The sequence below is a fragment of the Polistes fuscatus genome, unplaced genomic scaffold, assembly GCF_010416935.1.
Source record: "Polistes fuscatus isolate 324 unplaced genomic scaffold, CU_Pfus_HIC Scaffold7, whole genome shotgun sequence".
NCBI classification, from domain to species: domain Eukaryota; kingdom Metazoa; phylum Arthropoda; class Insecta; order Hymenoptera; family Vespidae; genus Polistes; species Polistes fuscatus.
Genome location: NW_025113151.1, coordinates 5701460 through 5728617, shown reverse-complemented (window position 1 = coordinate 5728617; position 27158 = coordinate 5701460). Strand labels below are relative to the sequence as shown.

General features: G+C 35.5%; 3 protein-coding genes across 4 annotated transcripts; all 3 read right to left on the bottom strand.

Annotated features, from left to right (window-relative positions):
- Positions 1-2136: 2136 nt before the first annotated feature.
- On the bottom strand, positions 2137-14255 carry LOC122524264. The gene is made up of 3 exons (XM_043646410.1): positions 14234-14255; positions 12953-14050; positions 2137-2397 (listed from the first exon to the last, which is right to left on the bottom strand). The coding sequence occupies exons 1-3, from the start codon at positions 14253-14255 to the stop codon at positions 2363-2365; spliced, it is 1155 nt and encodes a 384-aa protein (XP_043502345.1). The 3' UTR covers positions 2137-2362.
- Positions 9331-11099, bottom strand: LOC122524142. The gene is made up of 2 exons (XM_043646239.1): positions 9985-11099; positions 9331-9454 (listed from the first exon to the last, which is right to left on the bottom strand). The coding sequence occupies exons 1-2, from the start codon at positions 11084-11086 to the stop codon at positions 9342-9344; spliced, it is 1215 nt and encodes a 404-aa protein (XP_043502174.1). The 5' UTR covers positions 11087-11099; the 3' UTR covers positions 9331-9341.
- A 4817-nt stretch (positions 14256-19072) lies between the features above and the next one.
- Positions 19073-26522, bottom strand: LOC122524034. Of its 2 annotated transcripts, XM_043646073.1 has the most exons (4): positions 25987-26522; positions 25428-25870; positions 21522-21828; positions 19073-20578 (listed from the first exon to the last, which is right to left on the bottom strand). In XM_043646073.1, the coding sequence occupies exons 2-4, from the start codon at positions 25687-25689 to the stop codon at positions 19465-19467; spliced, it is 1683 nt and encodes a 560-aa protein (XP_043502008.1). In that variant the 5' UTR covers positions 25690-25870; positions 25987-26522; the 3' UTR covers positions 19073-19464. The 2 variants fall into 2 exon arrangements, with proteins under 2 accessions (XP_043502008.1, XP_043502007.1); XM_043646072.1 differs by having other exon boundaries at positions 25428-26522.
- Between the last annotated feature and the right edge of the window lie 636 nt (positions 26523-27158).

Here is a 27158-nt window from a genome sequence, read left to right as displayed (position 1 = left end):
TAGAAAGATAAGTTGACAGAACTTCAGGAAGAGATTAGAACATAAGTAAGTTAAATTCAAGTAAGAAATACCTGCAGTGTATAAGGGCTGATGACAAAACTTGACGGTAGCAGATAAAGCTAACGTAGCTGGTACAGACAATTGAAGACCAGGTCCAAGAAGATGAACAAGTGTGCCTACGACTGTAACAACCCACCCCCAACCACCCTCCGGATAATAATGTCTACACATGAGACGTCTTGCTTGAACTTGTGGACTACCTTCGTTAATTCCTCCTCCCTTATTCCCATTAAATTTCTTTTTTTTTTCTTCCTCATCTTCCTCCATTTGTTTTTTTTTATTTTGACAATTTTCTTCCCCATCTCGACAATTATTTCGTTTTCCCTCAGCGTCCAAGAGCGGCCATGATCGTGCTCGAGATATCGACATCACAGGTACAACACCTTCTTCTTCTTTGCTGCTTAATCGCGGCAAATGAATAATTAAGTGCCCGTGTCCTCGATCTTTAAACATTTCTCCCTTAAAATCCTTCTCTTCCTTGATACTTCTTCCTCTTCTTTTACTTTCTTCAATAATTTTCTCACCAACATCTTGCCGATTTATCTCGATTACGATTCCACGTTCTTTACTTCAACTAACTATCTTTATTTTTTGCTTCTTCTATCTTATCGATTCGAGAATAAAAATAAAAAATAAATACAAGTCAAAACACTAAAACCCTGCATCTGTCAATTTTTCAATTTTTGTTTCTTTTGTTTCTTTGATTTAATTTAAACGAATTTCGTGCTACCAATACAAAATATTTTCCAACGTATTGTTTGTAAGCATCTCTTCGGGGTATTTAAAAAAAAATTATATTACTTACAAACCGTTTTATTAATAGCAAATCAAAATTTTGCTCTGTTCGGGAATTTGTATCGACGATCAGAAAATAAAAGAAAAGAAAATAAAAATGAAAATAAAGGAGAACAAAAATTGTTAAAACGAACGTTTGTTGATAGATTTAATCATAAGTCGATAAGATTTATGTAATCAGTGTTATTGTTGGCAGTTAACTATGCGGAAAATAATCCGCAAGAGGTTTAGTTCGTGGAAACACGCAAGGTTTCGCGCGGTACCACCGACTGATGCGGTTTCGACGAGAGACACTCTCTGTTCAGTCCGATTCTCCCCTCCCTTTTATTCTTCCCCCTTTGGAAACATCTCTACCACTACTCTACAACCACCACCAACACACTTCTGTCACTCCTATAACCAATAAGATATTCCTGCTAACTTCTATCATTGGATTCCCTGCGATCACAACACCTGCTCGTTTATTTCGAAAGTGATAGTACGATGACGTTTCCGGTTAACAGCTGATCAACTCTTGTTCTTAATTAAGTTTCTACGCATACGAGTACTTGTGCGTGTGTGTGTGTGTATGTGGAAATAAAAATAAACGTTTCTTAACATTAAAGGAACAGCTGTTTATTGTTTTGATTTTTAACCAAATCATTTGAGATTCGTTACAAACAATATATCTCTAATATATTTGATAAATAATTTCTAATTAATATACAAGATTTTGATAAGCGAATGTTCGAAAATAAAAAAAAAAATAAAAAAGGAAGAAATAATAATATATATAAAAAAAAAAATGTGATGACACAAGGAGAAAGAAAATCGGCGCCAGTTCGACTGATGAATATCTGGCGTACGATCAAAATTTCCTTCTACTTTTAAAAGGCGTACTCTTAAAAAAGCAAATAATACTTCGTGACAAAATTGCAAAATACGAATGAAAGAAAAAGGAAAATAAGAAGAAAAGAAAAAAAGAAATAACAGAAGGGAAAGGATACGAAGAGATCGTCACCGTCTTTTGCATGTCAGCTTTGATGCTCGTACTTCAACGAATTTAAGAGGACGTTTTCTAAAAAATCATGAAATTTATTTCAACAGACAAAATACACAGTTTTAAGGTAACTGGGAGAAGAAGAGGGGGAGAATTGGGGTTGGATATTAGAAACGGAAAAGACATTTTCGTATGTTCAATTTCATTTCGCTTTTCGTTTTGACATGAAAAAGGAAAAAAGAAAACATTTTTTTTCCTTTTCCCATTCTCCTTTTATTTTTAATTTTTGTTTCTTATTTTTTTTCTTTTATTTTGTTTTTGATTTTACTTTTTCTGAGTCACGAGGCAAAGGCCACGTGCAAGGCACGTTGTTGCAAAGAGCCGTCTATATAAATTATACGGTATAATTATATCCAACCCCTGTTGAGAGGACCGTTCTTTTCCGTCGTCGTTACTTTTCGTCGTCGTCAGGGCGATCGTTTCTTCGTATAACCGTATGTCAACTCGATGATTGCCTCTCGTAAAAAGTCACCGTGCATGGTTTCGTATCGTTAACCACAGCCCTGGAATGCGTACTACAGTATGAGTTTATACAAATATATTTATATATACGTGATTATAAACAAGGTCAGAATTATAATTCTTTTTTTATTTTTTTTATTTTTTTTTTTTTATATATTTCTGTTATTTATATTTAATTATATACTTTGGATTAGTGCATAAATTATTTAGATTATTTTTGCTTTTGATTTGATATTTTTTAGTTTACATTTTGTATTTATACGATTGGTAATAAATGATTTCAAATTTTGTATATATGTTTTCTAAAAATTTTACTTCGTTAATTAAAGTATAAATTTTTATATGTAATATATTGCGGATAGGTATTATTTTGTGTATAAAGAAATAAAAATATTTTATTTTTTATATTTTAATCGTTCTCGATATTTGGTCGTTAAGGCCGATAAGGATTATTCTGGATTGCAAAATGCGATTGGTGCATGAAATCACAAGAGATTAGCTCAGCGAAAAATCATAAAGAATATTTTCGCTTGGTGATTTGCGGGTGGCGCGTTTTCTCATGTGGTTCGATCAATTTTGCGTCCTCCCTCGAAACCGCGAGAAACGTAATGGCCGGATATGTATTTAAAGTTGTTCAAAGGGAAAGAAAACGAACGTGCTTTTTGGTCGCGCGTTTCCGGTTTGACAATTTCCTGACAATTTTTCTTTTTTTAACATCGATACGATCTAAACGTTTATTTTTGTCTTTTAAAATCAAAAATAAACAAAATAAAACAAACTTCAGCCTTTCTGTTCTAAATAAAAAAGAAAAAAAGCAAAAGAAAACGACACGTAATTTAGTTAGATAAAAATTTCAATGCACATCTCGTTGAACCGATTCTCTCGTAAACGCAACAACGCGCGGGATCTTCGAATTTGTCAAGAAAAGAAGAAAAAAGGTTTGACAAATTCATTACGATAAATCTGCTCTAAACATCTTATCGTTTCAGATCGGACAAAAGAAAGAAAGAAGGAAAGAAAATTGTAGATTCCGAAGAGGGGAAAAATTTTGCTGGTATGTTTCTACGTGAGTAATTCGAAGGGTGAGAGAGAGAGAGAGAGAGAGAGATGGTCTTATTGCAAGGCAGACAGTAGTAAATCCCAAAGAATCTCAATGGAACGAGATTGTCTAACATAAGATCGGAGAAAGAAACGCATCGCCATGGAGGAGCATAGAGCATCCCAAAGTATCTCATTGATCTTTTCCGAAGTGGGAAGAGAACGTGCGTTGACTTGAAACTTCTGTTGGATATTCCATTTCGAAAAAAAATATAAAAAAATAGAGATGATAGCCTAAGAAAGAAGAAGAAAAATCAGAAGACTCAGACTCGGAAGAAACTTCAAAGTCAGAAGAAGGAAAAGAAGATGAAGAAGATGAAGAAGAAGAAGAAGAAGAAGAGAAGAATGAGGAAAGGAAAAAAAGAAGATAGGAAGTGGAAAAAGTGCATGACTCTGATAATGTCGTGCAGAGTTTCGGGCTACCACTTTCACCGAATGAAAGTAAAACTCGATTCGCTGGATACGAAACGAGGAGGAAGAAGACGAGGAGGAGGGAGAAAGGAGGAAAAAGAGGAGGAGAAAGGAGGTGGAGGAGATGAAAGAGAGGACGACGACTCTTCGACGATTTCGAACACAGGCCGAACGTCGCCATCCTGCAAAGTCTCAACGTACGGATGCGTTTATGGTGATCATTAAGAAGAGCACCGCGATTCGCATTCGTACACAATGAATTTTCGTCCTGTAAGAATGAAAAGGAAAAGGAGGAAGAAGAACAGAAGGAGAAAACAGGTTTAGGAAAGAAGAAAACCTTTACTCTACGATGTCCAGTCTTGAATTACATGATGTGACCCTTCACCTCCTCAAAATCTCTCTCGACTCGTTTCGGATAAAATAAATGCATCCCTGCGTTTCTCTTTTCTACGATGATCATATTGATTTGGTTATTTGTATTTATCTTTATTATTATAATCTGTGAGTCATTTTTAAAATGTAAATTTACAATACGAAAATATATTTAAAATGAACAAAATAATGTTGTTATTTTAATATTAATGCATGCATTAATATTATTTTGGTTTTGTAATAATTTATAAATAAGAAATATGTATAATTCAGCTTCTAGTTTGATTTTTGAGTGACTCCAGATTTGTTGGAAATATATTTTTGATAAAATAAAATTGAATAAAGTATACGAAATTCAAGTAAATTTGACGAGAACACACAATCGCATTCAAGATAGCTTCGATAAAGTTTTACGAGACAGAAAAAAAGTATAAAAATAATGGGACATCGTTTGAATGTGACTCAGTTATGCGCGAGACGAATAGTGAGACTCTTTAAAATTTATCATTGAAAAATATCAGCTAAGTGAGAGAAAAGTATAACATGCGTACTTGCATTTCTTCTTTTTTTTGTAAATGATTCGACGTTATTTGTACAGTACATAGGTATATTGACTGCAAAATATTTTTCTAACTGCCAAGATAGAAATTCATTTTCGTTTTTTATCTTTATCGAAAGTGAAAGTGACAGAAAAATAACACCGGAGTATCAAGAAAATATACACTTTAAGATATTTTCTATCCTATTATTATCTATCTACTTAAATTCGAGGAAGAGAGAGAGAGATATGATCCTTTCTTGAAATATATATCTGATTACGAAATCGATATTAATTTATATCCTTCACGTACGTTTCATTTTTTTATTAGACGGGTCGTTCTGTTATTACTCAATTAATTTATTTTCTATTTTATTTTCCTCATGATGAAAACTAAAGACGACTTTCAAAAATTATTTCGAATAATAATAACAATAATTAGAATTATTTTCAAAATAAAACCGTAAATCCTAGACTTTATTGAAATGTCAAACCTGAAATATTATTAATTGGAATTTAAGAAACACAAAATATTATTATTTTAAAATTAAATTAATAAAAAACACAAAAAGTGTGAGATGCTTGAAGTTTATCACAATGCAAAGAATCTGAGATATTTTTAAATATCAATGAACACATTTAAATGTCAACGCGTTGACAGAGAGTCCATTTTTATAGAATCAAATCAAAATTATGAAAATTGTTCGACAGAATCGAAAATAATATAGAAAAATTAACTATCGAGTCTCGTGAATCGTTCGGGAAGATGAAAAGTGCGCCCCGGAGAGCAGTGAAAAAATTCTGATCTTCATTCGATCCCGTCGTCGCGTATATACTTTCTCCTTTAGTCTCTGACGATTTTCAGAGGAAGAGAAGAGTCGTACAACGCTTTATATACATATACATATCTACATATATATATATATATATATATATATATATGTGTGTATATGTGTATATGTGTATATACGCATCGGTGACGAGGAGGACGCACGGGACGTTCCTCCCTCAACGGGACCATGGGATATGTCTTTGGACGTCCGAGTACAACCATGGCTTGCTCTACGATCGTAAAACCTATCTTTATGGTTCACACCTTCTAGACGGGCCCACATAAACTCACTCCCTCAGTACGTTCTTCTTTGCTTACGAGCTACCAGACTGAACACTTTCCTCAGCTTTTCCAGTTCTAACTATCTAACGCTTACCTTGCTTATGATAAGAAAGAGACACACAAAGGGAAAAAGCACAAAAAAGAAAAAAATAAGATTAATCGTGATTTTAAGTTATATCACAGTTAGTTTTTTTTTCTTTGTATAATCTATGGTAAAATTTAGGAGGAAATTATTATAACGAAATTTATTGCCAAGAAAAATATTGATTGTGTAAAGATATATTATTATCCAAGGAATAAATTAAAAATGAAAAAATTGTTTATTACTAATTTGAAGGATTATTCATAATATGGAAATATTCGTTTCGTTTGATTAATTAAAATAGTGTTTTTCCTCAAAACGTTCATTTCAAATCGAGAAGAAGAATAGAGTCGTTGGAAAGATTATAATTAAACTCTTAGCGAGAATATCGCTAGTGGGAATTGAAAAGCCCCAATGGTGATCCGTTCTGTGGCAAATCGTCGGTTAAAAAAAGAAAAACAGGAAACTACAACGACATAACGAGAAATCGGAAAAACAAATAACGCAAACTTACTCGAAGGATCTCATCCCCGCGTGAAATTGGCTTACGTTGACTCACTGATTGTAGTTTTCTTACGTTCTCGGTCCAAAGTGCTTTTCTTACGATTTTAAAAACGCGGTTTCTAGCTTCGCAGAAAAGCGACCACTTATATCTCTTCTTATTTTTATTTTTATTTTCTTTGAAATCTCAACAAACAAACATCAGATTTTAAAAGCAATAAAAATGTTGCAAGCTTCTGTCACGAATTTTTAGATGGACGATATTTTTACGATTTTTACACGATATATCTTGTCGTATTAGCTTTCCAAAAAATATATCCTAGATCGAACGATAAATTCTTTCTCTATTTTTATCTTATTACTTTTTGTATCGAAAGACTTTGAGATTAAAGATGATCGAGAAATTTGTGACGACTTTTTTGACCCTCTCTTGCTTGGTTGTCCGTTCCTTTTTTTTTTATTTGATTTGTTGAAATAAAAATTTTTTTACGGCTACGTAAGAAAATCGACGCTTACGTTATATCATCGAAAAGATATGAACGATGAAATCACGAACGTGTGGATTTTACGAACACAGACGTACAAGGGGTAGTAGCCGAGGGTACGCTCATTTTTACGATGTCAAACTTTCAACCAATGGATTTATCTCTGTGCATGCTTTACTTCTGATGACTTTTCATATCGGTTTTCAGACATCAAAAGTACCTTCCTAAGATTCGTTGAAATATTCTATCATTCGTTTTATACTCTCCTTGCTATTGGATACTGTTTGTTTTTCTTGTGTTTTATGGATTTTCCTTTGAATGTTCAATGCATTTGACGAGACTCCATTGATCTTTCTACGATTCCATAAATCTTACGGTTTTTTCCTTCTCTACTCGTATATCATCAAGAAGATCGTTCGAACTTTATCACTTAAATTACATCGTGGAATCATATTTACTTTTCCATAAGAATGTTAAAATACCGACTAAGTTTTTTCGAAAAGTGTCGGTAAGTTTTCACTCGGTGATAAGAAGGAACTTCTATTTACCGACTCGAAGGAAAATACTGTCGGTAACTGATCAGGATAGCAAAGTTTTTTAAATGATAAATTCATAAATTACAATTTTACTATGGAAGAGTTATGACTCACGATAGTAATTGATATTCAAAGTGTATACAATGGCTTACTATTGAATTATTTATCCCCTTATGAATTTTTAATGATAAATCTAATAACCTGCGCTTACATACGAATCATTGTTCACTTTGCATTGTGTATTTTTCATTTAACGAATGAAAGAGAATATTAATTGATTCCCATGAAATAAATTCATGTCATTATCGAGCATATTACACGAGTTTTGTTGTTGTTCTCAGGCTTTGTGAACAAATAGAAATAATGAAGAGAACACGAATTATAAATCGATTGCGTGTATACATTTTTTTTTTCTTAAATACCGTTAATTTTCGTGAAAGATAATAAATCAGATTATAACAGATCTGTTATCGTGGTCCCATTAAATCTTCCATTACGATCGAAAATTATGTGATTAATGATTGAAATAACAGTAATGGGATGATTTCATTCAGTAGGATGATCTCATTGACAGTCGTATGATCCAAGATTTCTCAAGATTTCTCAAGTCTTCCGCTTGGTTTAATAATTTTATTTATAGTAGCACCGCGGTCCAAATATTTGTTATATACAATTTTTGGGAACCTGACACACTACTGGAATAATTGTATATCCTTTTAAAAAGATACATCTATTAAATTTTTGTGAAAATATTTTACAAAATAAATACTTTCTTGTTTCTGATTATCATTTCGTGGCCATTTGAAAATTAAACACGACCCAATATTGAGCCATGGTTTATAGATTGAAAAACATTTATATTTGTTACTGCAATTATCAACATCATATTAACTTTTGGTATCACATTTCATATCTGTATAAGTGCCAATAAATTTAACTAATCCGACGAAGATGGAGTAATCCATTCTCCAAACCCATCTTCCTGATATAACACGGATTGATTAAAAAATGATAAAAGATCCTTGAAAATGAATATGGATATTTGAGCACTTTACAAAATTGTTGCTTTCACAATTGATTCGAACGCCAGTTTGTCACCGACCAACTCAGCAAAAGACAATTTTTTTGTTTCTATTCGTTTTGTAATAGAAACGTGAAACTAGGTTAGGATTAATCTTCGAGGATTCACCTAAACGATCAGTAGATCGATCGTGTATAACGTATATACATCTGTCCGGTTCGACGAGTTTTTTATCTAACGATTTCCCGTGTCTCTTGAAAAGGAGTCTAGTACATCGTACGTACGTACACCGATGACGCACATGCAATCCTTAACTTGATGCAGCTGGGTACGATGTTATTGCAAGCGTGGTGGCTGCTGTTGCTGCTCCTCCTAGGTCTGGATTTAATTTTCTGCGCGTCCCCTAATCTACTTCAACCTAGATGCGACGATGAGCGTAACAGGCTTTCGCGGGATGAGCCTTAGGGCTGAGAGTTTACGTTAATAAGACGGGATTGCGTCAAGTGGAAAGATTTCTTTCTTTCCTTTTTTCTTCTTACTTTTCTTCTTTTTTTTTACTCTAATTTGAGAAGAGATTTTCTTCAAAAAAAGAAGAAAAAAAGAAAAAATCTCAATTTCATTTGTAGATAATTTCAAACGGACAAAATTTTATCAAATTTCTTAAATAATAAATTTATATTTTAATTTATTTTAATTTAATTTATCTTAACTGATTTGTATTTTTTTTTCTGACGATTATTAAAAATCAATCTGTTAAACTGTAAACGCGTATGTTTAATTAAATAATTTGTAAGTAATCAGATAAGGAAATGAAACATATATCAATTTTATTGATTTTGAAAATTATTCTCGAAAGGCCGTACGCAATCGATTGTAGGTGTTACGATTCGTGGAAGATTGGGATCTGCGGGATGTTTTCCATTGAACGTGACGTCTATTCCTGTAATTTCCCGTATAAATACATGTGGGTTAACAGTACGGATACGATTATACGTGATACCGAACGAAAGGGATAGAGATAGATAGATAGATAGATAGAAAGAGAATAAGAGAGAGAGAGAGAGAGGAGATAGTTGAAGCCACGAGCTTGCTAGGTTACGGTAGGTAAGTACCGTTCGTTTGGACGACAGCTGTTGCAGGTGCATCCAATCGTTGCTCGTTCTATGCTCTCGATCGACTTCAATTGTGTGTGCATGTACATTTGTGTATGTGTGTGTTTGAGAGAAAAGAGGAGTCTTTACATCCGTGAAAATGCGAGTTTCTACAGCGGCATATACACAATTAAAATTGGATATAACAAAAACCGTAATCGTACGAATTTATCACATTTATACTTTTAATTAATAAAGTGTAACTTCTTCTATTTTGTATTTTATAATGATACGAGACCTAATTTGATATTTATAAACATAATTTGTGTAATAATCAGGAACGATTCCTAAGTATTCGAATGATTTATTTACGTCATACCTGCATCCCTGACATCACGTTTGAAATGATTGATCATCGGAGTTAGTATAACTCCCGCAGCAAGTTGCAAACCATGAGAGAGTAATTGTACTAATACACCAACGAGAATAATAGTTCTACCCCAACCACCTTCGGGATAGTAATGTTTTTTCAAAGTAAGTCTTTTTCTGGCATTGATACCGGTTAAAGATTCTTCATCGTCCTCGGCAATGTCGTCTTGTTCAGGTCTTACGAGTGTATCGAAATCTGGCAGACCACTGAGTCCACCTTCTAATATCAGTTGTTCGGAGAAACGTCTTTTGAACATTTTAGGATTGACCGTCGGAGCAGATGTCGTTGCTTTACTCTTTCTGCGATTGTCAGGAACGCTTGAAATCCCGGAATCGTTTCCGTCCTTTTCGTAGTCAGTCTCGTCGTGTTCTTTTTCTTTTTCTTTTCCTTCTTCTTCTTCTTCTTCTTTAACAGGGACATCGTCGTAACTCGTCGTTGGTTTAAAGGACAGCGAAGATCTTTTCTGTCCCGCCTTCGCTAGGAATCTCGACGAGAGTCTCGATCTCAAGTGGTTATTGCACCTACTAGCTGAGGAACATTCAACGATGTTATCTCTCGGTGTCTGTTCAGAGTACCTCCGTCTATCCGCGTATTCGATCTGGCAGGGACGAACGAAATGCGTTTGATCGGAATACCGCCTTTGAATCGGCAACTCCTTATTCACGATCCTCTCGTTCTGATCACTTGACGAGTCTCCTCTGTTGTAGTAACCGATACGATAAACACTACCAATAGAAGAATTTCGAACCGACGATGGTGGAAGGAAACTTTGGCAGGTCGATACCGAGTAACTCGAGTCCTTCCGTCTTAAACTTCCAAAGGATTCTCTTCTAGAGATCGAAGATATCCTTCTACGTTGACAATGACAACACTGATAACGATAACGACACTGACACTTGTTGTTCGTAACAACGTAACACTTGCATCTGATCAACTTCGAGTCTAAATCAGGATAAGAACGTAACACCTCGGATAATTCAAATTCGCTCGAGGATCTATTGGTGTCTGCCGAAGGTGTCCGAATTAACTCGCGTTTAGAATCGAAACTCATCGATGACCATGTAACCGACTCCAAACTCGAATTATCGCGAGATCTTAATTTCCTACGTAACGACGAATTCGTACCTAAACTTATACGAGAATGACAATGTTCCCCGAGTTGCAAATCGTTAGACTCGATCGTATTTTCATCGGCCATTGCTTCGCTGTATGAATGACGTCGTTTGCGATAAACGTTCTCCTCCGATGTACCGGATACGGACTGATGTTTCTTTTCCATCACTCATTCGCTTATCGAATGATCTTCCAAGTAGATTTAGATTTTTTCGTTTTAAGAAACGTTGAGATCGTTTATTACGCTCGATTTCACTGCTCGATCGATACTGAATGATCTCGCAAAAGAAAAAAAAAAGATAATAAAATACCGCAGGCGTTGCTTGGTCCTTCCCTTCGTCTTTTCTGATGCATCGTGATGCCTCGCACGCAATGTTAAACTACGTGAGACCGCACGACACACACAACCCGTCCCGAATCTTGATAGATTGTCCTGATTTTTCTCACACGCGTGCCATCCGACCTCGTCTATTGATTCGAATCACGACCTTCGCCACTTTCATTTCTCTAGTGTGTGGAAAGTGAACTTGATAGATATCATTTCCATTTCGTCAAAATACGTTACTACAAATTTCTATTCATTTCGTGTGCGTCAAATGAAATAAAATCAAAAACGAATTTGTTCACATATTTACTCATCGGCATTAAATAAACTGTCACGAGCACTTTCAATTGAAATTATCAGGATTAATCATTTTTCTATAACATTCTTTTTTAATTTGATGTAATATGTTAATAGGGATAAATTTCTTTTGATGATTTTTTACATTTAATTCGAACAAATTTAAGTTACCATTTCCAATGTTTTTGGAAAGGGCTGCTTTTAACCTTTTATTTGATCTATTTTTTTACATCTGTAGAAAAACATAAGTGTCGAAGATGACAGCGAGACTTAAAGTAGATGATACGAGTGTGATCGATGGTGATTTGAAGGATTATACCATGGATCGTTGAACGATCAAGTTTTTTCCCTTCTTATTCACTCTTTCAAACCTTCGATCCTTTGATAACCGCGATGACATAATATTATATATCATTCAAACCGAACATGCTTCTTTTTACACGGAAAATTTACTATTCTCCCAAAGGGTACTTCGTTAAATAGAACAAACGTTACATGTATTTTTATGCCATATGTGTTTTGTGAAAATTTGTCAGCTAAACTCTGTTTTATACGTGTGTAAAATTCGAATTAGAAAATGTTGACTCAATTAAGATTTTTTGAAAATTCTTAGCACGAACGAGACACGTTTATCACGTCTCTTCGTTAATTTTATTATTATTATTATTATTATTATTATTATTATATATATTATAGTGAAGTAAAAATGTGTATGATAGAAGAAGAAGCCGAGTTCGTAACTATTCCTAGACAGTATTCTCCTCGAGGATATTCTACGAACGTTTTGCCTCATATAACGCAAAAGTTAAGCCACCGTAGTTTGCCATGGTGGGTTTACAAAATTTTCCAGAACGTACCAGTAATATTTTGAACCCCGCGAGAGAGAAAAAAAGAAATAGAAAGGGAGAGAGAGAGAGAGAGAGAGGTAGGAACCAACGCCGTTGCATTTCCAGTTACGTATTTACCCCGTTTATGGGGTTATTTGTTTAGATATATATTTTTAGGACATAAATGAGTAGTGGATTAGAGAACGTATAAAGTTCAATTTCACCACAGAGATTTGAACGTCGACAATTTATCAATTATTTACCAAGAAATGAATTTGCCAGATTTTGTTACTTTAAAAAAATAGAACAAAAAAGAATATAAAAAAAAGTTCCCGCAGAAGAATCCTTGACATACCTGCGCTGTGAAGAGGCGGATGATCAAATTTAAGTTCAGCAGAACGATGCCAAGTTCCGGGTGCAGCGAATTGCAATCCTACACCAAGTAAATGTACTAACATGGAACACGTGACGATGACATATCCCCAACCACCCTCAGGATAATAATGTCTCCTTAACGTTGCCTCTTTACAAAGATCGTATGGTCGACAAGTTTGTTGATTTACGGCAGACAATTCATTTCTTTTTTTCCTAGCGAAGTTTAATTCTCTTTTAGCTAAATAACCAGTGGCAAAAGATGCGATACGTCCATCGGGCCAAGTGCTTCTACCGGGAATATTAGATCTATCGATCTCTTTCTTTTTTCTATTGAGAATACTTTGCGTTCGTGTTTGTGTTCCATTTATCGAAGCACCGTTCGAGGCATCGTACGTAATCGGGGATCGAAAGGGATCGACCTGTAATCTTAGTTGTCCTTCCGAAGTGCACTTGGGGCAAGCATGACGATCGCTTTGCGAACTCGTGCCGCCGATTCGATCGTAGTCAACGATCTCGATATGCGGCGTCAGCACGACCGTAGGCTTTCCTATTTTATTTTTATCTTCATCTTTATCTTCATCTTTATCTTTTTCTTCTCCTTTCTTTTCTTCTTCTTCTTCTTCTTCTTCTTCTTTTTCTCTTGCTAACTGACTCGTATCGACCAGTAAAGAAGAACCTTCTTTATTATCCTTAACATTGTCCCTTAAACCGATCGAAGCCACGTCGAAGATCTTCAGTTCGATGCTGCTGTTACTATTGCTGTTGCTGTTGCTGATGCTGCTGCTACTTCTTCTTCGCCTGCTGGCTGTCGAGATCGTCGAGGATAATGCCGACGTCTCGACGTAAAGTCGGTGCCGATTGAGCGCCCTCAGCGACGAATGTAACGTCTTCCTTTGAAATTCACTGTGTCGTCTCGATTTTCGATCGATCCCTGCTATCCGATCAACATTATCTTCTTTTTCTGCGCGTTTAACTTTATCTTTGTTCGTCGAGCAATGTGTCAAAGATTTACCAAAGATCTTCAATTCATATTTTTCTTCTACTTCTACTTCTACTTCTTCTTCTTCTTCTTCTTCTTCTTCTTTTTCTTCTTTTTTATCTCGATTTTTTTCGAGATTATTTTCTTCATCTTCTTCTTCTTCATCTTCTTCCGATCTATTAATCGAAATTATAGTAAAAGCTCGCGAAAGAGGGTCGACACGGACCCGTACGGTCCTTTGTGATCTATCCGGCCAAGAATTGCTATGTCTCATTCCTTGACCGTCCTCCCGACGAACCGTCATCTCACCGACACCTCTCTTTCAACTATAATACGAAAATATCTTATGGACCGTTTCGATCGATTATCATCGAGCCTTTTTCTTTTTTCGACCTCGTAGTTATTTTCCTTTTCTCCTCGATCATCAATTTTCCCGTGAAAAATCTTGAAAATCGACAATAGAGTCTCTTCTTTTCTAATCGCGTGAGAATCCATACGACAGTTTGTACAAATAACCTATTTACAACTTTTAATTCCTTTATCAATACATATTTTTTATTCCAAACGTACGCGATAACGCTCGCACACTCCGAGGATAACATGTTTTTAGATTTCTTTTATTTCAAATTTTGATTTCTTTTTTCACCTTTTTCAACACTGTTGTTCTTTTTTTCTTATTGTTGTTATTGTTGTTAGAGTTTTTATTTGTTGTCTATTTGAAAGAGATTGATGTTGAGGGTGTAGAAAGAAAAAAAGAAAATACGCTAAGGGCGAGAAGACAAATGTTTGCCCTAATATTTGTGATAGAAACTATCTGGTCAAAGCATGAAGGGAGAAGGAAAGGAAATGAGAAAAAGGGAAAGTTTGACTTGAATTGGCAGAGGGAAGAACTGGTCCTGGCGAGTGCGCCAGGATGACTGCTACGCACGTGCTGCTCACTTGCGATCAACCCCTCTCTTTCTCTCTCTCTCTCTCTCTCTTTCTGATTCGACGATGGTAAGCGCATGCTTACGAATATTCGACAAAGTTACAGAACCTACCACCGTGTCTCTCATTTTAAAAGGCTTCACATTTTGATATTTTTGATATATTTTATTCAATAATTAATTGTTCGTTCAGCTCTAACAAGAAAAGTAACGGTCGAAGTTCCTTTTTTCCATTCGGTTTCGATTATTGAAATTGAAAATCGATAGATTGTTTATCCGTAAAATAACGTGTTGATTTAACGTTGAAATTTATTTTAGCATCAATTAATTGGCTCGAAATTCGAATGCAGGAGAAACACGTAAAGACTAATAAGATTTATTGCTGTCTGGAATAATCCCTGCAAATGCGACGAATACCTCGGAGAAATGTTTGCACGATTCTTTCGGCCGATTTTAGATCGTCTCTTCGTGTTCTTTGATATCATTTACAAGAATTTGTATTTGTTTAAAGCTAAATGCAATGTGAATTATTTGCGTTTAAGATTGTTTGCAATTAAAAAATAATAAACCTGTTTATCTTTTTTTTTATACTTTTCACGTCAATTATTGTAATTTTATTATTCATATTTTTTAATGTAACACAACACGAGCACGTTGTAATAATTCGTTTGAAACTATCGAATTTAAAAAGGTTAAAATACTCGTTGAAATTTCTCCTGCTGTAACTGACCTACGACACGAGTCACGTAAAGCCGATTATCCGCCTACCGTACTTCGATTCGAAGAAGCCCAGAGTCGCTTCAAGGGCCAATGAATTTCTCTACAAGGTACGGTTCTTCTTCCCTTCGAGGGGTTGGACCTTTCTTTTATGAATGAACCCACGAGGCAACAAATTAGATTCTTTCACGTGCGAACGATTTGCATTCTTGAAAAAGTAAACACCATTTATACTAATATATAAGAAAATTTCACAATAAAATAAATGTTTTTGTATCATTTAATTTCTTTTCTATATACTCAATTAATAATTAAATTAAATGAAATATTAAATCTAAATCAAATCATTGATCAATTTAAAAAAAATATATAATCCTAATGAAATTATAGATAAATATTTTTCTATTTCAAATTATACGTGAGTGTATTATAGTGGGTGGAAATTTTATCACCTTTCGTGTGATTAAATCACTTTGACAAGAAATTTTGCTTTGACAAGAAATAAAAAAGTAAAATAAATTCCAGAAAGGTGGGAAATGAAACGGAGGGCGTACGTCAACGTGGCAAACGTTATTAGGGAAACAACATAATTATTATTACGAATATTCGAGTCGAATTCCAGAGTCGACAGTTACGAGCGGAAACGAGGGCGAGTTCGCACGGGGCGGGTGTTAACGATTTTGCGGGTGGAAAAAATGCATCCGCTTGGTGCCGAAGCGAGCAGTAAATTTAGGCAACCGAGAATGCAGTGGACGTTCCTTCCTCTCTCTCTCTTTAAAAACTCTACATTATTTATCTCGCTATTAAATCCACGCTATGAAAACAGAGAAAAAATAAAAAAAGATAATTTTTTGAGAATGACAGAAAGATCAAAATAAATAAAAAAGAAAAAAAAAAAGAAAGAAAAACGAGAAAAGAAATCGAAGAAATGAGATGAGTGAGTTAAATAAATACAAACGACTTAAAAAAATCAAACAAAAAGAGAGAGAGAGAGAGAGAGAAGGAGGGAAAGAAAATGAGAAAATGTTATGGCTGATAAATTCAGTGAACGTATCCTATCTTAAATCATAGATGATTTAGAACGATAATCTGGTCTGGTACTTTCCTTTTCCCCTTTGGCTAATACATCCTCCTCCTTCAGTGATGCACAACAACGAAGGAAAATGAAGAATACGACGAAGACGAAGAAGAAGAAGAAAGAGACGACGAAGATCTCGAGTTATTCGCTATGACGCGCCGGTCGTCCAATTAAGGGAGAGCTCACGACGGGACTTGGCTCGGTTGGGTTTAACGGGCTATAAAAATTGTTGCTTTGACGTTGGTCTATTCGCGGCTTGTGTTGCGTATGCTAACGACGAGCAAAACAGAACGAGAAAGAAATAGAAAGAATAAAGAAGGAATGAAACTTTTCGCGATCAAAAGCTCTGGTCACGTTTCTTCCTACTTTAGCCAAGAATATTGTTCTAGTAACACAACATCTTTACTTTTTACGATATTTTTCCATCACCTTCTTGGTGTTCTACTTCGTATAAGTATGATAAATCAGTGTCCATTATTTGTATACATCGTAGGTAATATATAAAATATATTTTTATTACACAATCCTGACAAATAACTTATATTTTTCTTTTTTTGGAATATCCAACAAATATATATTATATTTCTTCAAAGTTTGAATATAAATTTCGAAAGAAAACCATTAAAAAGTCGTAACACGAGTTAGATTTGGTTTCTGACCTAAATTTGAAGAGTAATATACCTAATCAAAGATAGAAGGATTCAGGAAAGAAATTAAAACGAGATTCTCGTTAAGAGGAATGGGGCTAGAACGTTTCAATTATTTCCGGTTGTTGGGTTGACACACGACTCACAGTATACCTTTCTACATTGAACACGACCCTCTCTTTTTCTTTCTTTCTTTCTTTCTCTTTCTCTCTCAAATCAAGACACTTATCTAAACGGTTCTTTGAGAACGGACCGTATCGCGAACTCGGTGAAAAACTCTAAACTGCGTCTCCGCATGCAGGTCTCACAAGTAAACTCTTCTAAGTTCATTCGTTTGCGTGTGTAACTGGAATTGTTAGCGAAAGAAAAAGAAAATGTAGAAAATGAGAAAGAGAGAAAGAGATTAGCTCGTTGTCCTTTGAACACGTTCCACGATTAGACGACGATATGTTATCCGTTCTTATTATTATTACCAAGGAAGTAAGAAACTAGGACGATCTTGATGCGTAAAGGTCAATAGTTCCTACCTTATGAAAGAGGCCATCGCTTAACTTACCTCTTCTCGAACCTCTTTGAATTACAAAACCAGCTTCTTTCTTAGCACATTATAGAAAAAAAAAAGAAAAAAAGAATCATCTAAATGAAATCCAAATAGAACGAAAAACTCGACGTAAAGAACGGGAATAATTTAGTTATTTGTTTTTCTAGTTTCTTTTTTTTATCACTTTTATGTATACTTTTGGAACATTATCTTTCCTTTTTTTTTGTTTCGACGTACCGTAGGTATATTTTATTTCGTATAGATCATCATAGATATTCTAAAGATAGTATAGATCTTCGTGGAAAGAGATTTTCTATGCATCTTCTCGCGGAATCTATTTAACTCGAATACAGAACTTGGATGGCCGGACGTTGAAGAATCGATGAAGCGACGCCTCGAGAAAGATATCGTACTTTTATACACATACACGTGTACACGATGATCAACATATATTTTTATACAGGATGTTCCATAAAGATTTTTACTTAACTTCTCCCAGTTTTATAATCCCATAATAAAAATAATAAATAAAAGTTTTCTTATAAACGTGAATCTATAAACACATTTTATTTTCCAATTTCAGCCATTCAAATATTTCCTCCCATTTTATTTGCCTCTTAAAAATACAATTGCATCTTTATTAATATCGTTTTAACATGAATTTTTTCATGATTAAATACTCGCCAATATTTGTTAGCAAATTTTCTTGATTTATTTTTTTCTTTATAGATAGGAGAAGATATTTGTGATTTTTAAAGAGAAATTTTTTGAAACATCCTGTAGACATAAATGTATCTATAGGAGAGAGTATGAATATCTTTCGGCCGAAGTGAACTTATCCTTCCGGATCTACGTGCATACATACTTTTCTTTAAATTTATGACAAGTTTAGGAGAGAGAAGGATAGTGAAATCGAGTTCAAGTAGAAAGTTAGGATCGAACTTTTCGCGAGCGTACCCTTCGTTACTCCTTTTCTCTTAACTTATTTTTATTATCCTTTTGTGGGAATTCTGTGTAAGGAAAGATAAACGATATATCGAGAAAATCGATGAGCCATATCGAGTGAACGGAAGAAATAATGAAAGGGTTGGAGAATGAAGAAGTAATAAAATGACCGCAAAAAAAAATTATACGAAGAATGATAGAGAGGAAAAGAAAGAAAGAGAGAGAGAGAGAGAGAGAGAGAAGGATAAGAGGCAAAAAAAACGTCGGTAATGGTGCCACTCGATTTTTATTTGATTGATGCTGTTGATTCTATCTTTAAAAGCTCGATCTTTATTTTATGCGTGTTCTTTGTCAATAGAACCTACTTATTTTCTTTTTTAGGTTAGCATAATTACTTACTTAATAGTGAACAAATTGAAGTAACATTTGCTATTAAAACACTTGGAAGGAAAAGAAAAGAACAAAAAAATGATAGGTGAAAGAGATGATCGTCGAGAACGTCGATCATGCACATGGGGTATGATCGATGTTATACTTATTTCTATTTCTTTCTATTTTTCTTTTTTATGCTTATAAGTTTCAAATGAAGTATCACAGATTCATAAGGATGGAGAATGATCGTTATATCTTTGATATTATCACCGGAACGAATTTATTTATTAATCGAGATGGCCATTCAAGTCGTTCAAAGTGACTTTCATCCTAGCCTTGAGCTCGTTCGCATAACGCAGAGCAGATACGTCTATTTGAACGTCATCCATAAGAAGATCGCAATCGAGATGTCTGCTGTCGCATGCACGATGATGATGCTTCAAGGCATCATTAGGATCCACGTGATGAGCCCTTCTCGTACTTGGATTCAACGTGCTCAAAGCATAATGATTGTGCACGGTTAAAGCTCGCCTAGTCGAAACGAAACTCTTTACCGAGTCACCTTCCGGTGAAACGTTCGAAGTCCTAATTGTGTCCAGATAATCTGGATTATCGACGAAACTCACGGATTTACTTTTGTTCTGCAACTCGGGAAAAAAGTATACGTTTCTAACGGAATAAGAGGCAAACTCTTCGAAACTTTCACCGAGTTTTCTACGCTCGTCTGAGATCAAACCGTGCCAACTTTTTCTCCTAATTGGTACGATCGCCTCGTCCACGTCTATTGGTACCACAAATTCCGACCTATGTAGGTTCTCGTAGAAACAATGATTGTAGGGTATCAATTCCATTCTTCTCTTGGTCCAGATATCCTGATCGAAAAATTCTCTTCTATTCTTTTTATCCTTGGGTAAATCACCTGGTAAAGTGAGATCGAACCACCGTACTACGTTTGATCTTTCGTAAAGTCTCAATACCTTTAACACGTTTTCGTGAACGTCAAAAACGTAAAAATAAAATAGTCCGGCACCTAAGATTCTATGCAATTCGACGAATGCCACTAATTTTTCCGAAATATCTTCGTCGAAATCGAGACCCTTGATACATAGTGTGAATCTCTTGGAATTAGTCGAACTATCGTTGTCGTAGTCGTCGTCATCGTTATTATCTGTTACGTTTTCTCTAAATATGGCTAAACTATGACTAGGATTTTCGTAGCAGGACGTAGCACCGACGTAAACTCGCAAAGGATACGCCGTTGATCCTTCTAACGACGGTAACTGACAGGACACTAGAATTCCTGTGTAACTGTCTGTCTCTTCACCCCACTCTTCCAACCATATCGGCGAAACTAGAGCCTCCATGCTGTAACTGCGTATCCTTCCTTGCTCCTCCTCGTACCTATGTCGTACAAACAAACAAACAAACAAACAAACAAGATTAAACTTCATTCATTCCACTTCGGTACAGTTGAAGTTAGTGGTTAGATATAATATAATACAAGAGAGATAAACAGAAAGAGAGAAGTTAGTCAAGATATACCTGGATAAGTTGTGTCTAATGAGAAAATTAACAACGGTGATAAATAATTAAATATATTTCATTTACATTTAATTACCTTTTATACTAAAGGGTATATATATATATATATTGAGACGGGGAAAAAGTTACTTCATATTTTCTGTATAAATGACTTCAGAATCGTATAATTCTGGTAATGTTAATTGGATTCAGGAATTTTTGCATGCATTTAAAAATTGACGTATCGTAGAATTATGTTAAAAAAAATAATTGCGATATTTGTTCGCAACTCAGGCTGGTAAAAAAACGTTTGATGCGAAAAAGGCTCGATACAAAAGACGCAAAAAATTTATTTCACTGCGTTTCCATAAAAATACGAAGAAACTTGTTCCCCAACCCGATATATTTATATTTCTTCTGGAATAATAAATTCAATATTATATATTTATTCTATCGTGACTTTTCGTTTGAAAAATCATTTCCGAGAAATCTAATAAAAAGGAAATTATAAAATGGACGTATAAGATCGATCGATTTCAATGCTATTATGTAAATGAAATAATTAACTGGCTTGATCGAAGAAATAAATTCAAGTTTCCAGTCTCTCGATTTGTTTCTCGTATTGCTTCGGCTCACGGAAAGAAGGTGATAAAGAAGAAGAAGAAGAAGAAGAAGAAGAAGACGTATAAGAAGAAGAAGAAGAAGAAGAAGATGATGAAGAAGGGTCAGCCATCTTTTTCTTTCCTTTTCTTTCTCTTTCTGGTAGAGTAAGTAGTAGTAGTAGTAGTAGTAGTAGTAAGTTGGCGAAGGAAAAGTAGCTCACCAAACGGTGCAGAAGAGGGAAGAGGTCGGTAGAGGTCCATGCTTGACGGCGATCACTCGAAGACTTGGATAACCGGCCACTCTGAGATCCAAGTGGCCGCTATAGAGGAAGAGACGTCGAGGGATCGTTTCGAGCCACCTTATAGCGGTTAACTCGAACGCGTCCAAAGTCCTTTCCAACGCCATTTCTAAAGTCGTTTCATTCCTTCCATTAGCACCGTCGCACTCCTTCGAAGCTCTGTAATCGAGTGCCAATCTTCGCGCCCACGAATACGCCACGATGCTTCTTGTACCTGGTGGCTCGCCACCTGAAATATATCAAATAATCAACTAATATAAGGAAATGAAAAACGGAAGAAAGAAAGAGACATTAATATGTTCAATCCAACGTTGTAATTTATGCTAATTTGACGTATTGCTCGTTAAACAAATATTTAATGGGAAAAGTATGATTTTTGTATGTGTATGCTTTTCCATACACTACTATTGATGATTTCTATGGACTATAATTGGCTAATCAATACCAACAAAATTATTTTCTCGTCGAAAAAGGTGAAAGTGTAATTAGTAATTTTTGATCGAACATAAACGATTTGTTTATTGGGTTTTTCAATGGATGCTTGCTCGATAAATAATTTTTATTCATTTGCAATTGTTTTCAGTAATGACGATTGATGATAACTATTGATTTATTAATCCTAAACAATTATTGTTCACTAGCCGATAGAAACATTATCATTATACTAATGCAACGTCACGGCTTATTGATTAGACTTAGTCATTTATGAACCGTAAAACGATTGGAATAATCGTTGCAGGAATCGAATATACGACTTCTCGTAATCGTAATTATCTAGAAAAATTTTGTCGCTGGAAGCTCGCCAAAGATGTAATGTCCGACGCGTTGAAATGGTGATGATGGTACCAGTACTCTGAACGATAAGAGAGAAAGATAGTAAGAGAATGGGAGAGACAGAGAGAGAGAGAGAGATTGTTGCGAAACACCTCGTTCGTTCCGGCTTCACACGTTTCCCATTATCGGACACGCGAGAGATTACGTACGTTTCTAGACACGTTGAGGAAAGCATTGTGATTCAATGGGTGGACGGAAGTGACGTGTTACCACTCAACGGATATGTCCTACACGCTAGGAATAAATTCTAGTTTATTCAAACTTCCAAATTAAAATATAAAACAGTATTAATCTATATGATCATAAATTTTCGAAATATCTATTGTACAATCATTCGATAAATCAATAATTATATTTACGTACAATTTCTATTATTTTATTTTACCATTTATAATATATACGCTTCATATAATTATGATAAATTAATAGAAAACCTAATAAAATATATTTTCTTTTATCAAATATAATTCTATTCCTAAAAAAAAAAAGAGTAAGTATAATAACGTCTAGATAATTACAATGATTGTCTCCTAAATTTTATTAATGAAGATTGATCGAATTAGAAATGACGTTGCTTGAATGGAATTCTGATTGCTTTAATCTCCCAATTGAATCTTAATAGCGTGCGTGCTCTCGATTGAGAATGAAAGGGTGAAAAGGTTCATCGTTTTTCTCATTCTTTTTTAATCTATTTCTTTTTTGTTTTTCATCATCTCCATTCTATCTCATTTTCTCACTCTCACTCTCTCTTACTTTCTCTATTAATCTATCTCATGTTTCTCTATCCATCATGAGTCTTGCGAACACTCTTCTCGATATAGGTTGTTGTACACCGGTTCTTTATTGAACTCGTTTGTAAATCGAGAATGAATCGATACCCTCATGTGTTAGAGAGCCATCCTATCTTTCACATCTAGTCATAATTTTCCGCTCTCGTCGCTAAAGAAATAACTGTGGGATGAGAATGGGAGGGAAAGAAAAGTGGAGGAGGGAGAAATCGATGATCATCGATAAATTTCCATGACGATATCGAGCAACAGGTCTCTTTCTCTCTCTTCCTCTCTCTCTCTCTCTCTCTTTGGTAACTACTTTCATTCTTGATCATCGTACATTCACGTCGATGGGAATGTGGATCGTGAATGTCATCGACTTTTTCTTTCTATCTTTCTCTCTCTCTCTTTCTACATCCGCTTTCGTTATCGCGATCGTTAATGGCAAACGTTTGCATACGCTGGCAGACTCGTTTACTCTTTTACACTCTCCACTTCGTTCGTCGAACGTAAACGAAGCTCTTTTTTGTCGGTACTTGTTATTTTTCTTTTTGTTTGTTTGTTTTTTTTAATTTTTTTTCTTTTTTAAAGAAGACAAAAAGAAAGTTACGGCCAACGATTGACCCAACGTAAGAAAAGGAGAAGAACGAGACGGTATATTATGGCTCGTGTTGCCTGCTGAGAGTGTGATCCTCAGTCGTGCCCTTTTGCGATTACCCTTCTGCTGCATCGTGTCTAGTAAAGGTGTGCCTTTGAGTACGTACGAACGTGCTGGCTACATGTACCCTCTCTTATGTATAAGTATACGTGTTTTGTGAGTATGTATGGGTTTTACGAGAAGGCACTCTCTAACTACGAGAAGTACTCCGTAAGTACTCTGACTCGTTCGAAGAAACTGGCCAAAATTATCATCGCGAGATCGTTTCTTCATAATTTAGCAAGAATAATAACAACAGTATCGACGGGCGGTCCAACGCTGACTGAGATAACTCAGAAATATGTCATAAATTATTTCGTCTAATTAAGTCGCCTGCTTCGAAAAACGAGACTCGTCCAGAGATTTATACGCGTTTGCATTCTTTGTATTCGTTTCAAAAACTTCTCCACTTCTTTTCTTACAATTTTTGCTTCCTTCTTCTTCTTCTTCTTCTTCTGCTTCTTTTTTTTCTGCGTATTTTCTTTTTTGTTAGTTGTGCTTGCACACGCGTGCGTGTGCTTTTTTTTCCCTCTCTTGAATCGTCTTTATCACCTTTTCCATTTGTAGACAATTTGGTCGTTGGGATTTATGATCGCCCCAGGTGGAAACTTCGATCGAGACTTTAAAGCTTGAAAACGAACAATAACCATTCGTACGAAAGGAAAGAGAAGATAGGATCGTGCCGAGTGGTAGGGAAAAAAGCTCGAGAAATTTCCCTTCCTTCCTTCCTTCCTTCTTTCCTTTCCTTTCTTCCTTCCTTAGTTACTTGCTTCTACCGACCGGATAGTCGTGAATCCTGAGAAACTATTCGCGAGTAAGAAACACTCACGATCTTTCTACCTGCTGAACGAACACTTAAATAGAGGGACGTTTGCTTTTTTTTCTTTTCCAACGTGTTTCTTAAATTTATAGATCGAAACGAATTTATGACCTTTTTTCAACTAGCCGAACCTGTTTTAAAATAAAAAATTAATGATTCGAAGAAATTAGCAAGTTAAATTATACTTCTCTCTTTTTTTTTTAAAATGAAAGAATTATAAAATTAATTATTAATAAGTCGAAGAAATATGAAATAGTAATTCCATGACCATTAAAAAATGAAAAAACTATTAAAATTAAATTACAATATTAGAATATAAATGAAACCTATGTAGTAGCTATTAAAAAAGAAAATCAACAAAAAAGTAAACTCATTCGAAATTAAACAAATTGTGAAGAAAAGAAAAAGAACAAACAATACAAAGTGTAAATAATTCGAATTCATTGACCCTAAGAAGAGAAATGGAATAGTCTAGGAGAATAGAGTTAAGGGCCGAAGGTACGCTACTTCTCCGAGGTTGCGAACCCGTTCGGCGATAACGAAAGGGCAAAGGTCGTGACTAGCTCGCGGCTAGCTCGCGACGACGACGACGTTGACGATGGTTGTAGTGTAGTGGTGTTGGTGATGATTGTGGTAGTGTTAGTGGTGTGTCGGTGATGGTGGTGGTGGCAGGCGCAGCGCGCATGGTGAGGGAGAAAATTGCTTACCAGGCGTGGGAGGAGGATCTGCCGGAGGATCCGGGAGTCGCGGCGGCGAATCGAGAAGAGTGAGGACGCACAGTGCGGTGACCAAGACTGCAACCAGGCCAGCTCTGCACGCTCTCTTCGTACAGGCGACCAGCATCTTATTATTTTCCCCCTCCTTCCTTGTCTTCCTAGACTCGTCGGTTGTTGTTGTTTTTGTTCGACGATAATAATCGATCGTCAGGATTTCGAAAATTTTCGTACCATCTTTCAATCTTTTCCACATCTAATTTTATAAAACCCGTATCACTAAATAACGATGCTATTCATAGAAAATCAAAAGTTTCTGTTGTCTTCATTTCTTTTACCTTTCATAAATCACGTTGATTCGTTCTCGAATAAAACGATCAAATCGATCACGTTTGACAGCTTAGAATGTAATCACAATTAGTGGTGGTAGCACGTGACTGGATTTAGAAATACAAATATCAAGTCTTTCCTATCAGGATTTTCAATTCACTTTCTATTATTAGACAGAGAGAGAGAGAGAGAGAGAGAGAGAGAGAGAGAGAGAGATTCTCACGAAGAACTTGAACAAATAATTCAAGAACTTGGAACAAAACTTCGTCACGTACTTCGGTCTTGCACTTCTCTGGAATATTTCAAAGTTAACGAAGGTGATGATGCGAAAGTAAGAAAGAACGTAGAAACGTTGTAACGTCACCTCCTAAACACCCCGTCTTCTCGTCGATCCACAACAGGCTCACAGCTTTTTCAGAGTCGCGACCTCGGTTTCTTCTTGGAATACGTTGTGATCCTTTTTCGTGCAAAGGGAGGGTCGCAGGACACCTGGTTAGGGACGAGGTAACGAGTAAAGACGACTGATCTTACTTGCCTAAACGGTCGTTCGTACTTTCCTCTCTCTTTCTCCTTCTCTCTTATGTATGAGAACAAGCACGAAGAATCTGTCTTCTTGGTTGCTCGTAAAAAAGGTCTCGTTCGAGACTCGACCTCCCACGCGACTCTCTGTCTCTTTCTCTATCACCTTCGTAACTACGGGAACCATTTATGGTGGTCTTTGAGCTGGATCCCTTCTTTATTTCTTCATTCACGAATTTTTTGTTTTCATTAATTTAACATAATTTAATTAACCTCATTAAATGTAATACTCAAATGTAAAATGTTGTATCTTTTATTTTTCTGGGTATTTTTTCTTCTCTAACTCACAAGTTTTTTTAAATAATTTTTTCTAACTTGAGGTGTCGTGAGAAAGGACAATGGTCCTTCATCTCTTTCTATTCTGGTACCTCGGTATCACGCTCGAAGACGCAAGCTGGCGTGACCATTTCGAATCTATTCGATGTACCTTCGATTTCATCGTTGGTCTCCACCTGAAACCGGAACGACTCCACCTAAGTTTCTTCTTCTACTTCTTATTCTTATTCTACTTCGTGTCTTTCGATCGTTCTTTCCTAGGAGAACATTATACAAGCTACAGATCGATTCTCGATTTCCTCGCTCGTTCCTCTCTCTTCGATCCGTGGGAATAGAAACTTTGTAGATTACTTTCGTGGCTAACGGGATGTTTCCCGAAACTTCCTCAGTGATGGTTCAACAGTTAAATCCGATTGCTATTTTTATCGATCATTTGTCGAATCGAACTTTGGTCATTTTCAAGATGACGATAGAAACAAAATTGCTCACAGTTGTCTCCCATCGAAAAAATCTAAACAATTCCAATCTTTAAAACGTCCA